At 34.0% G+C, this 14069-nt stretch overlaps 1 protein-coding gene across 18 annotated transcripts in view; it reads right to left on the bottom strand.

Moving 5' to 3' along the window:
• The window catches only part of BAZ2B (bromodomain adjacent to zinc finger domain 2B), a 421537-nt gene that overhangs the window by 23820 nt on the left and 383648 nt on the right, over nucleotides 1–14069 (bottom strand). For all 18 annotated transcript variants that reach the window (XR_003514169.1, XM_027559699.1, XM_027559752.1 and 15 more), the window contains 6 exons: nucleotides 11606–11668; nucleotides 10450–10594; nucleotides 3644–4296; nucleotides 2970–3243; nucleotides 2651–2806; nucleotides 1994–2154 (listed from right to left, as the gene is read on the bottom strand). Coding sequence is in view for 17 of the 18 variants with exons in the window: in XM_027559699.1 (XP_027415500.1) it covers nucleotides 1994–2154; nucleotides 2651–2806; nucleotides 2970–3243; nucleotides 3644–4296; nucleotides 10450–10594; nucleotides 11606–11668 (1452 nt within the window). In the remaining variant the exon portion in view is untranslated. The remainder of the gene's footprint in view (nucleotides 1–1993; nucleotides 2155–2650; nucleotides 2807–2969; nucleotides 3244–3643; nucleotides 4297–10449; nucleotides 10595–11605; nucleotides 11669–14069) is intronic.

Here is a 14069-nt window from a genome sequence, read left to right as displayed (position 1 = left end):
TTATGAGGAACTAGAAGAGTAGTTGTTTTATAAACTCTCAACAGAACTAGGACTAGAGGTCTGAAGATTCTTCTACAAAATAATAAATAATTTCCAAATTATAAGTAATATTAAAAATATATATGAATGCACCTAAGTAGTCCCACAGGCCACCTGTTTAATGTCTCTTCACAGTGGCTAGCTCCCCACATTAAACATATAACTCTATTTTCTTAAAAAAATCATTAAATCTTGTATAGATATTAAAATAATATTTTGCAGTTATTTTCATCATTTGTGTTTTTAGAGTCTTAAAGAATATAATTCATTTTATTAGAATAATACAGAATATTTCAGCAATACTTATTTTAATGTTAAAACATTTCACTTGAAAAAACAAATTCTACTTTTCTTATATATTTAGAACACAGCCAAGAATGTCTAAGCAGCTAGTAATGTGATAAGGTTAATGCACAAAAATATGAGTATGTCACCAGGAAAATGCTTCAGGCCCATATCCTGACTTTAATATTAAAAACCATGAAGATGTGCTTTCCCAGCCAACAGCCAATTAGAACTAGTAAATTAGATGAATGAAGTTCGAGGAAATTTGGGCAAGTAGAACCAATCGAATTTAACCAGCAAGTAGTAGCAAGCGATCACGAGAGAAGACAAAAACAGACTATGAAAAGCAGTCACGATTGTACAAAAAGCAAAGCACACTAGGATCATTTAACGTAGGGGCCATCTTCACATTTCCTTAGGGAATCATTATCTAATAATTGGTCTTCACACTCATGATCCTGTGTCACCAAGATAATTTAAATCAAACTCTTTATTCTCAATTTAAGAAGGCAGTATAATGCATACCATAAGCGATACAACAAATATGTTAAAAAAATTATGGCACTAAATGGAATAATTTTCATTTCTCTAGAAAATTAACTTGGTAGAAGAGCTCATTTGTTAAAGATGCCAAGTAAATGAGGCATTTTTATATTATAGTACTAGGAGGAAGATATAGTTTTTGCTAGCAAAATAGATTCAACAAATGATAAATTTTGCCTCTTGAAGTCGGTAATTAATTATGTTTGTGGCAAGAAGGGATATTAGAACTGGAAAGTGACATTTTTGGGAGAGCTTCAAAAATTTCCAAATATCACAGGATAATGTTATAGCATAAATTTCTCATCTGAATAAAACACAAAATATCAAATCAAATTACACAGAGCCTACATTTTTCTAAACTTTTCCAGGTATTTCACACTTATTCATCATCCATCCATTTATTCTCAGAGACATCACCTTATTATCAATTGAGAAAACCTTTACACCCCTCTTTCCAAAACTGAAAATTCTTGCACAAAGATAAAGCCTTCCTCCTGCCTGTCCATCAGAAGCCAGTTCTGTTCATGGTAAATACTTGTGACATGGTAAATACATGTGCCCAGTAGATAAATAAATTAATTTAAAATTTACATATATATGTAGGGTATACACACGAATATGTTTATCATAGTATAATGTATATTTGGATATATATTCTCTAATTTTAAATTATATATAATGAAATTTTGACATATAACATGGCTTGGATGTAAAGAAGTTCGTCTATATGAAAAAGTATAGCAGGAATTTGACAGAGCATTATATGTATCATGGGTAAAAAGGTGAAATAATGCTTGTGGTAAAAAACTGCATACTAGAAATGACAGTTTTGAAAATTATTAAGGAGCAGCAAGATTTACTAAAAAAAAAGAACACAAGCTCTGGAGTCAGACAGACTTGATTTGAATTCACATTTGGCCATTTATTATATGACCACTGACAGGTTACTTACTTTGAGTCTTGTTCCTTACCTGTAAGATGGGGAAAATTAATTCAGGATCATTTTGAGAATTAAATGAGATAAAGTGAAAACATTTAGCAGAGTAACTGGCATATATCAGGCATATAACACATATAGTTACCTTCCATCATCCTAAAAACAGATTTCATTCCAAGTCAATTTTACCTTCACTTGCAAACTTGCTGATGCAACTCTCCTTTCTAGATCTTCTACCTGTTGAAGAATATTCAAATCCATTTCCATTGCTTGTTCTTCTATTGACCAGTTCTCCACAATGTCTCGAGTTACCTGGTTTTCTTCATTTTCATTTAATTCAATAATGGCAACTATAGTTGAAAACAAATTAATTTTAATATCTATTTTATTCTGTAACAATTTCTTCTAGAAAGTGAATAAGATTCCAGGGATAGCATATACATATAACTTAAAACATAAAAATGTACTTGTGTATACATAGGCAGATTATTCTGTTTATTTTTTTTAAGCTGTGCCATGTGGCTTGTGGGAATTTTTAGTTCTCCAAGGGACTGATCAAACCTGGGCCCTGGCAGTGAGAGCACAGAGTCCTAACCACTGGGCTGCCAGGAAATTTCCAGCATATTACTCTTAAAAGTAGGAACATCCTTTTCTAAGAAACAAAACAATACATCTACAGGTTGTGACAAATTATAAGAAAGTAATAGCTATTTAAGGAGGTACTGTTTGTTGAGCAAATGCTTACTAGTAATAAATTAAGCATTATGATATACCAAAATGTTTTAAGATTAAAGGATTAATTATCATAACTAAGCAAGAGAACAGAAATCTCTCCTAAGTACATACCATCCTTATTCTTAATGCAAGCTTGAGTAATATAATCCAAGTGTTTCTGAATTTGCTTTTGTAATGCCTTTTCTCTTATTCCTCTGAGATGGAGCACTTTGAGCAAAGCTTTTAGGTCCTCTGGGTCAATAATTCTCCACCAACCAAACTGCATTTCTAAGTTAAAATAAATATGTAGATCTTTTTATAAATATCTTGAATATGAATTAATGGCACAATGCAAATTGAAAGATTTATAACTAAATATATAATCCTCAAAGATTCAGTTATCATGTGGAATCTATAACAATAAAATTAAGTAAGTGACTATAAACCATACCTTCTGGAATGGGTTTTGGACTAGGAAAATCTACTGGTTTTGCTACTTCAACAGCTGCAGGTTGAGTTGAAGAGACTTTTTCATTCTGTGGTACTGGAGATTCACTTTTACTTGGTGCAACATTAGGAGTCACGAATGTATTACTATTTCCTTCTGACAATCCCAACCCTGATCCCAGATTAGGTAAAGGTGATGTAAATGGAATATTGGAAGTAAGCACGCCAGCAGGCCACCCACAAAACTGGAGTCCCATCACAGACACTCCACTTTTCACCTGCAAGAAACAACACATTTTAGAAGTAGGGACAATCTAAGGAGTTAGGAAAAGTGTTTAGAACCAGAAATTGTTTTTAAAATTCTGAAAAAATATTCTTTCATATATCACAATTAGAGGCAAATTAAATACAACAGTTACATGTTTTGTTTGCTCCTCAAAGTAATTTCTTTTTAAATAATGTAATAATAATATGCTAAAAAGTAGTTAGATAAGTCTTTAACTTAGACATAAGTAGTTCTGATGAAGTTTGGTGATAACAATCTTGGCTCTTCGGTTTTCAAGCCATGGCAGGGATAATATTATAAACATTCAACTGATTTCCCTTAAGAGAAAACATTTACAGGATCAAAGATTAGACAAAGCAACAAAAACATGAGTTACAACTAACAGCACCAACCTGAAGAGGCGATAAAGCAAATGGATTTAGGCCAACAGGATTCTGAGCAGACGATCCAAGAAGAGGAGCTGGGGCGGGTGAAGGTGACTTAGACAGTGGCTGAGACTGAGGGGTCACTGAAGAAGCAGTTGACATACTGGCATGGGTAAGAGAGGTGTCATCACAAGGTGTCCTTGGCAAAAGGCTAAACCACTGTCTATTCTTTTCAGTCAATGTCTTTAACAACTGGTCATTGGGGAGAGGACTATAGAACTTCCCTGGACCACTTGAACTGGTACTGAACAGATTATTAGAGTCTGTCTTTTCCGTGTTGCTTTGTGTTGCTGTTGATTGAATGCTGCCCAGTGACTGTTTTCCACTGTTTTGATATGACAATGTGCACCCATTTGCACTACTATTTGGTTTGGGGGTCATTACATCTGACTCAGCAGGCATCTTAGCTACTTCTAAAAGCTTGCTTAATTTTGAAAAAGAGCCAGGTTTCTGAAGAAACAGATTTGGGTTATCTTTTTCTTTAGTATCTTCCTTTTGCTCACAGTGATCTGGATTTGAACAATTTAAAGTGTGCTCAGAAGTCTCAAATATTTCTTCTTTGATTTGGATACTTTTTGCCTTTTTTAGTTTTTCTCTTTCTTTTGCAATTTCTTCTAGTCCTAAAAAATTGAAAAGCATTATAAAACTTTATTACTCCAGATCAAACCAATACTATATAATTATATCCTTTTACTATTTATCAAGTTATATGCATAAATATTTCTAGGAAACCTTTATAGATTACATAATATTCTCCATTTTCCCCTTTTTTATAGATTAGATTTTTTGCTCATTGGAAAATTAAATTTTTAAACTAATAATTAGAAAAAACTAAAATATAAAAAATTTAAAAAGCCCTAATATACAGCAAAAATTACTATTAATATTTTTCAATAACACTTGCAGGCATTCTATATGCATATACATATACACTTAAACCTATAAATTAAAAAAAAGTAAATCTTATTATATACATAATATTCTAACCTACATGTTTTGCTCTGTAAACATCCTGATATGTGAATAAATACATGAATAAATAAATAAATACATAATACATACATAAATAAATACATAATGACATAAATTTTAATGGTTATAGAATACTCAGTGGAATACATCATCAATTTAAATAATCCATCTTCTACTAATGGCTGTTAATATGGCCCAGTTATTTGCTATTATAAATAATGCTATAAATGATGATGTGCATCTGTATCTTTGGTCTTACATTTTTTTTTTAAATTTACTTCCTTAGGATACTTACTGAGTACTAAGATATATACTTTTCAGGGTTTTGAAGTATGTTGTCAAACCAAAAGTTGAGATCAATACACATTCATACCAGAAGTAAGAGCATCTGTTTGCCTACACCTTCAAGGAAACTAAATACTATCAATGTTTTTTGTTTTTGCCAATATCTGGGAGATAAAAATCAAAACCGCCTTTTTTTCCCCCTGATCGCCAGTAAGGCTGAATATCTTTTCATGAGTTTATTAGCATTTCTCCTTTGTGAACTTCTGGTTCATATTTTTTAACAGTGTTTCAAAAATAATTTATAAGAATTATTTTAAAAATATAAATTCAGTACTTTATTCAATTTGAAAAGTAACATACGTCAAAGGTAAAATATTCAGTAATGACAGGTATAAATTAAACTGCTTCTGACCTACTCCCTCAGTCCCTATTTCTATTCTTCAGAGGTAACTGTGGTTAATCAATCATATCTATGATTCTTTCTAGAAATCTTACATACATATATATCAATATGACTATCGTTTTGCACTATTACAGAAGTGAGACACTACTATTCACTCTTTTGCAACCTAGAATAAAATCTCAACTTCTAAGCAAGGCCTATATGGTCTGGTTCCTGAAAATTTCTACAACCTCTGACCATTCTTGTACTTGCTAAAGCTTGTTCTTTTCTCCCCTTTCTTCAGCTTCTCAAACATACCCAGTTCTTTCCTTTCTGGGGCACTTTGCACTTGCTGCTTCCTCTGCCTGGGATACTGTTTTGTTGACCGGACTCCTTATCCTTTATGTCTCAGATCAAGTCATTTCCTCACAGAGGTTTTCTCTGATCAAGAAAGGTTTCTCTGATCTGATAAAGGTTTTTACTTTATCTAGAGTAGAATCCCTAGCCCATTCACTTTATTTATTTTATTGACATAGAGCTGATGTACAATATTACATGTCACAGGTATATATACTAATGTAGTGATTCACAATTTTTAAAGGTTATATTCCCTTTATAGTTATTTAAAAATATTGGCTATATTCCCTGGGTTGTGCATTATACCATTGTATCTTATTTTACCCATTCACTTTAGGTTATCATTCTATATATTTCCTTCACAGAATTTATCATTATAAACAATAACTTATTTGTTTATTTTCTCCACCTCCACCCACACACCAGAATTTAAATGAATAAGCTTTACTTAAAAGCAGAGCGATGTCTGTCTTGCTTGTTATTGGATCCCAAATGCCTAACATGGTGGCTGCTATAAAATAGAAGCTCAATAAATATTTCTTGAATGATAAAATAAAAGGAGGGATATTTAATTGGCCAGGGGCAGTGCTCATTTTTGTTTTTAGCTTCTCAGATGATTCTTATTACAGTTAAAGGAAAGCTACTCTGGGATATTTCTTTGTTTTTTAGCTTCAACAAGGCTCTGTACCTTCAAGTGACTCACAATTTTGTCATTTTAAATTAGATTTCTATTGATTATATGGTAGTTCTAGTTTCAACTTTTAGAGGAGCCTCCATGTTGTTTTTCTTAAATCTGTTTTTTAATTATGTTTATTTTTAATTGATTGATTATTGCTTTACAATATTGGTTTCATTTCTGCCATACATCAACATGAATTAGCCATAGGTGTACATTTGTCCCCTCCTTCTTGAACCTCCCTCCACCTCCCACCCTTTCCAACCCCTCTATTGTTACAGAGCCCTGGTTTTAGTTCCCTAAGTCACTGAGCAGATTTCCACTGGCTATCTATTTTCCATATGTTAGTGTACATGCTTCCATGCTACTCTCTCCATTCATCTTAGCCTCTCCTCTCCCTTCCCTGCCCTTGTCCACAAGTCTGTTCTCTATGTCTGCATCTCCACTGCTGCCCTGCAAATAGGTTCATCAGTACCATCTTTCTAGATTCCACATATATGCATTAATATACAGTATTTGTTTTTCTCCTTCTGACTTAATTTACTGTTTAATACGCTCTAGGTTCATCTACCTCATTAGAATTGACTCAGTGTGTTGGTTTTTGTGGCTGACTAGTATTCCATTGTATGTACCACAGCTTTATCCATTCATCCTGTTGATGGACATCTAGGTCGCTTCCATGTCCTAGCTATTATATATAGTGCTGCAATGAACATTGGAATACATGTGTCTTTTTCAGTTTTGGTTTTCCCAGGGTATATGCCTAGTAGAATTGCTGGATTGTATGGTGGTTTTATTTCTAGTTTTTTAAGGAATCTCCATACTCTCATCCATAATGGCTGTATCAATTTACCTATTGTTTTCCATTGTGCCTGCACCAATTTACATTCCCACCAACAGTGTACAGAGATTCCTTTTTTCTCTACATTCTCCCTCACCAGCACTTGTTATTTCTTGTCTTTTTGATAACAGCCATTCTGACAGGTGAGAGGTTATATTTCATGATGATTTTTATTTGATTGATTTTTGATTAATGATGTTGAACATCTTATCACGTACAATCTAAGTGTCCTCTTTGGAAGAATGTCTATTTAGAAACTCTGCCCATTTTAAAATCAGATTGTTTTTCTGCTGTTGAATTGTATAAGTTCTTTATACATTTTGGATGTTAGTCCCTTATGAGATATATAACTTGCAGATATTTATCCTCATTCAGTAGGTTGCCTTTCATTGAAGATTTCCTTTGTTATACAGAAGTTTTTTAATATGATTAGTCCAACTTATTTATTTTTGTTGGTTATATTAACTTACTATTTTAATTAATTTTCCATGCTTATTTTTAAATATTTTAAGCAAACAGTTAAAAAAAGAACCACCACACTACCCTATTAAATCAACACTGACATCAGGTTTGAAAAAGAAATAAAGTACAAGTGAAGCCTTCTTATATCCCTCCCTGATTCCATTTGGTAGCTACTTCTGCCTTGAGAGAAGCAGAGCATGACTTATACACATCATTCCAACACATGATTTTATATTCTTAATTCATACAATTTACATTCATAAGAAATATATTATTATTCAAATCAGTAACAACACTGTTTACTATATGCCAACAATGTTCATATGCCAGACACTATTCTAAGTACATTAAATGCATATTTCATGAACCTCCTTGTCCCCATAAGATTTTTTGTTTTTGATTTTCCTTGTGAAATTTTTATTGTTTTTAAAATTTATTTATTTTTAATTGGAGAATAATTGCTGTACAATATTCTGTTGGTTTCTGCCATATATCAACACGAATCAGTCATATAGTATACGTATGCCCCCAACCTCTTGAATCTCCCTCCCACCACTTACCCCACTCATCCACCTAGGTTGTCACAGAGCATTGGATTTGAGCTCCCTGTGTTATACAGCAAATTTTCACTGGCAATCTAATTTGACATATCAGTTCAGTTCAGTTCAGTCACTCAGTCATGTCTGACTCTTTGTGACCCCATGAACTGCAGCACGCCAGGCCTCCCTGTCCATCACCAACTACCGGAGTTTACTCAAACTCATGTCCATTAAGTTGGTGATGCCACGCAACCATCTCATCCTCTGTCATCCCCTTCTCCTCCCACCTTCAATCTTTCCCACCATCAGGGTCTTTTCAAATGAGTCACTTCTTCACATCAGGTGGCCAAAGTATTGGAATTTCAGCTTCAGCATCAGTTCTTTCAATGAATATTCAGGACTGATCTCCTTTAGGATGGACTGGTTGGATCTCCTTGCAGTCCAAGGGACTCTCAAGAGTGTTCTCCAACACCACAGTTCTAAAGCATCAATTCTTCAGTGCTAAGCTTTCTTTATACTCCAACTCTCACATCCATACATGACTACTGGAAAAACCATAGCTTTGACTAGATAAACCTTTGTTGGCAAAGTAATCTCTCTGCTTTTTCATATGCTGTCTAGATTGGTCATAACTTTTCTTCCAAGGAGCAAGCACCTTTTAATTTCATGGCTGCAGTCACCATCTGCAGTGATTTTGGAGCCCCCAAATTTTGACATATAGTAACATATATATATTTTTAGTAATATATATGTTTTAATGCTACTCTTTGCATTTGTTCTCCACTCCTCCCCCCACCCCCCATGTCCTTCTCTATGAGTCTGTTCTCTATGATTCTTTACCAGGTGAGCTACCAGGGAAGCTCCACGTCTCTATTGCTGCCCTGCAGTAGGTTCATAATTACCATCTTTCTAGATTCCATATATATGCATTAATATATGGTATCTGTCTTGCTCTTTCTGACTTACTTCACCCTGCGTAATAGGCTGTAGGTTCATCTACCCCCCTCATTAGAACTGAGTCAAATGTATTCCTTTTCATGGTTAATATTCCATTGTGTATATGTACCACAACTTCCTTATCCATTCATCTGTTAATGGACATCTAGATTGCTTTCATGTCCTAGCTACCTATGATAAACATTTGAGTACATGTGTTTTTCAATTTTGGTTTCCTTGGATATATGTCCAGGAGTGTAACTATTGGGTCATACAGTACTTTTATTCCTAGTTTTTAAAGGAATCTCCAAACCTCCAAACTGTTCTCCATAGTGGCTGTGTCAACTTGCATTCCCACCCTTTTAAAAAAAGTGTAGTTCCATTGCTAAAAACAAAAAGTTAAAAACAACTGCTTTATATGATTTGTGTTCTAGATCTAGATGTCTATGTATTAATCAATCCCCTCTCTTCAAAGGATTGTTAAATTTCTGTGTGGTATGGATTACGCTTTATATATCTTTCAACCTCCTGCAGTACCTAGAAATGCCTGGCATATACTAGGAATTTTTAAAAAACTGTGTTGAAAGGAGTTTTTTGCCTCCATGTGCCACCACGGGCAATAGCTATATCCCAGAACCTATAAACACTGACATAACACTTTTGGCCCCATCAGAATTTAAGTATTTGGAACCATCCAAAGTTCTGAAGAGTTAAATTCAGATGGTTTATTGAGAAAATATATACATTCTATTACATGCTAGTTAATGAAACAGGAATGGAGCCAGCCAAAAATATAGTTCAAAGGTAGACTGTAGGATTGGGTGGTAATATGAAACTCAAGTAAGGAAACTTCATGGAGGAGGAGATGACCACAGGTTTCAAATATGAACAAGATTTTAAGATGAGTGACGATGGATAAGGGTCTTAGATTGAAACAAGTTACCTCCAGGATACTGTCAGGATGGATACTTGCTGCAAAAGTTAAAGAATAAACCACAAGTTGGAAAACTTGACAATGGAAAGGAAGAGAAGTGAAGCAGCAGTTATAAGGGATAATATAGCAGAAGATCTTTGTTCACTAAATAGGAAAAAGAACAGTTTATGTTTGCTGTCAGAGAGTGGCAGAAAAAAATCATGGAGAGAGAAGGAATATTTATCAGAGCAAGGGGCATTACAAATTCAAAAGGAATGGGAATCAAGGTTTTACAAGGTTTATCCATAAAGGAAATTTGATTCTGGAAGCACAAAACATATTGGAGGAGTAACAGGGTTTTAAAAAATATAGTTCTTCATATTACTTTGTAACAGATTAATAGTTCCTACCTTCACCACTCTCCATGCCTTCTACAAAAATCCCCCCACACTGGGGAAGAATCCAGTACCGGCGTCTGTAACGATCCTGGCCAAACATCATCGAACGTAAAGAGTGAGAAGCGTCAAAGAGCTTCCTTCTGTACTGACTCTGTTGCTGTTAAAAAATGATGCATAAAATTAAGCTCTGAGTGTCAAGTGCTGTAAAAATTAATATGTAAGTGACTTTACACTCTTATGCCTTCAATAAAGGCAGATAAATAAAATCAGATAATTTTCACTAGTGAGTAAAGAGAGCAAAAAGAGTTAAATATTACATTCCTGACTTCAATTTCAGTAACACTTGTAACAACAGAAATCACTTTGAGGGTAAGAGGAATATTTTTGTTGTCATGGATTGAAAAGATAAGTTTTATTTTATCAAGTGTCATCCAGTAAAGCATGTCTTACACTTGATAGTGAACAATGCAATGTGATCAAGTATTTCACTGAACTTTGGCTTAATTCTACTTATTACAATATATAACAAATAATATTCATATACATAATTGACCAGACCTGTATTTGCCTATTTTTATATTCATGCTATAAACCTAGGTAACATATGACTAAATTTGGCGATAAATTTGTAATATATATCCCCATGGATATAATATACAGGTATATCATAATATCAGTCTCATAATATTTTTAAAACCTCATTTTTTTTAACAGAAAGTTCATCTAAAACTTTACTGATGCTACTGAAATTCAATTTTTAATGAGAAATTCATAAATATGTATAGTGTATAAATCTAATGCAAATAAAATCTACAAACATACTAATATAAAATAAAACCATAAGATGCAGAAACTATTACTATAAAGTTCGACTGAATTTTAGAAGTAATTAATTCCAAGATATAAAACCATGTAATTGTTGGTATTTTGTATTTAAAAGAAGAGCTGAAGAATATAGGCCCTGGTTAAGCTTAGTACCATGCCTTAAAAGACAGGTTTTTAACCTTGGCGTTAATTTTTTAAGGTATAACTGTAAGAATGTTTCTAAATCTCAGTTTAATTAGTTACAAAAAGCTTGTTTTTATTTAGCAGCCAGAAAAACTAATTCCATATAAGGTGGATTTTTGAAGTGCTGCCCAAAAAAAAAAAAAATCTGAAAAATGCTTACTTTACTCAGTTTTTCAATCTGTTTTTCTAGCTCTTCCACACTTGCTGCTTGGTCACCTTCATCCTATACATAACAAAATACAGTATCATTTACATTTTTAAGATTTATTTAGTCAATCAGCAAATATTTAGTGAAAGCCTCCTATATGCAAAGTACAAGGACAGACTCAGTTCTTGCTCTAGATAAAGCATTAACCTGGTAGGGAGATACATAAAACATTACGCTAATAAATAAAAACTGCCAAACAGCAGAAAGCTCTATGAACCTCAAGAGAGGTAGAGATTAAGAGTCATGGAGCTCAGGGAAGGGTGAGATTACTTCTAATGGGAACCTATACCGAGGAAGGCTATATGGAAGAAGTTGTGTTTTAGCTTTGTTAGGCACTGATTCATCAGAGAAAAGAGGACATGGAGAGTTTGACATGAAGAGATAAGGAGGAAGATGAGGCAAAGATGACTTTGGGGCTACACTGTCTAGAGCTGTAAACGCTTGGCAATGGACAATAATATGATCCTTTGAGGGAGACTACATATCAGAACTATGCTTTACAAAGATTAGTATGGTAATAGTTGTAAGATGGCCTGGATCAGGGAAAGGACTACAACTAGCAAATCTAGTTAGTAGATAGTTTCAGTGATTCAAGAGGAAAAGAGGATGTGGGTCTTACTAGGATAAAAGGAATAGAAAAGGAGAAAAGGAAATGGATGTAAGAGATATTATATAGTTAGAACTATTAAATTCTGGCAACTCATGCCTGTGAGGCAGAAAGGGGTGAAGGAGATGAAGGAAGGAGTAAACTATGATATTAAGGTTTTAAATCTGGGAAACTGCAAAAATACTGGTACTATTAACTGAAAGAGTCATTTTACAGCAAAAAAGAGTAAGTTGTACTCTGAACACATTGAACTTTTAGAAGAATAATCTCTTCTATAAATGGTACTAATTTCATAAGTAGAAATTTTGCAATTATATAAAATTTTTCATTCTAAAAAATGAATATGGGAGAGCAACACCCAAAGTATATGTTTTAGAGGGAAAGCATGAATTAATATAAGGTATATATACTTCAAGTGAAAGTGAAGTCGCTCAGTCGTGTCCAACTCTTTGCAACCCCACGGACTATAGCCTACCAGGCTCCTCTGTCCATGGGATTTTCCAGGCAAGACTACTGGAGTGGGTTGCCATTTCCATCTCCAGGAGATCTTCCCGACCCAGGGACTGAACCTGGGTCTCCCGCATTGTAGGTAGACACTTTATCGTCTGAGCCACCAGGAAGTCCTTATGTACTTCATTGGACCTCAGCTGCAGCGTGGGCTACATATATAGGCAAATCATTTAACTCTCCCAAAACTTTTTCCTAATCTGTAAATTGGTGATGACATTATCTGTAACATGGGACTTTTGTGAGGACTAAGAACAGTTCTGGGGCTTCCCAGGTGGCTCAGTGGTAAAGAATCTGCCTGCCAAGCAGGAGACGCAGGTTTGATCCCTGGGTTGGGAAGATCACCTGGAGAAGGAAACTGGCAACTCACTCCAGTATTCTTGCCAGGAAAAAATCTCACAGACAGAGGAGCCTGGCAGGTTACAGCCCAAGGGGTCATGAAAGAGCTGGACATGACTTAGCGACTAAACAACAGCAACAAAGAACAGATCTGAAAGCAACTAGCAAATTTTCTGGTACATAACATATAAATAAGGTTATTTTCTTTCTTTCTGAAAGATGTACTTTAATGAGAAACTGCAGGTACATCTCAGGTTTAAAAAATATAAGCACTTGTTTTTGGTGTTTACTTTTAATAAGGCTTTTTTAAAAGTCATAATGCCACCAATCATTGTCACAAACAGATATTTCTAAACCAGTATAGTTATTTCCCCAATAAAAGGAAGGGAAAGGAAAACTTCAATAGTTTTACCATTAGCTATCTATGCTTTACCCAAATTTATGAGACCCGGAAAGGAAAACTTCAATAGTTTTACCATTAGCTATCTATGCTTTACCCAAATTTATGAGACCCGATTTCCAGAGGCATTTAGGCATATTATTTATGGTAATAATAACATCATTTCTATTTATAAGAGAATAGGCCTAATGATCCTTAAATCTTGACTCTTTAATTAAATAGATACTCAATAGCTCTATGACTATGTAGTGATCTTTTGACCAGCAGGATAAACGTTTGACAATTTGCTTATATAGAAAACAATTCAATCAACAAATATTTGAAATAAGATGTCAAAGTAACTATGTATTAGATCAACTAACTACCATTTCTAAGACTTTTCCTACCAAAAAAAGAAGTAAAATATCTACTAAAGTTTTATTTAAAGGAGTTTTGGTTAATAGTCCTCATACTTTTTAGAGATATGAAGAATCTGAAAAGCCAGAGAGAAAGGCAATAACAACAAAATTAAGAATACAGAATCTATGTCTGCCATGCTTCCCCAATCAAAAGAGAAGGCTGTT

The sequence above is a fragment of the Bos indicus x Bos taurus genome, chromosome 2, assembly GCF_003369695.1.
Source record: "Bos indicus x Bos taurus breed Angus x Brahman F1 hybrid chromosome 2, Bos_hybrid_MaternalHap_v2.0, whole genome shotgun sequence".
Taxonomy (NCBI): Eukaryota; Metazoa; Chordata; class Mammalia; order Artiodactyla; family Bovidae; genus Bos; species Bos indicus x Bos taurus.
This window is presented reverse-complemented; position numbering and strand designations above follow the sequence as displayed.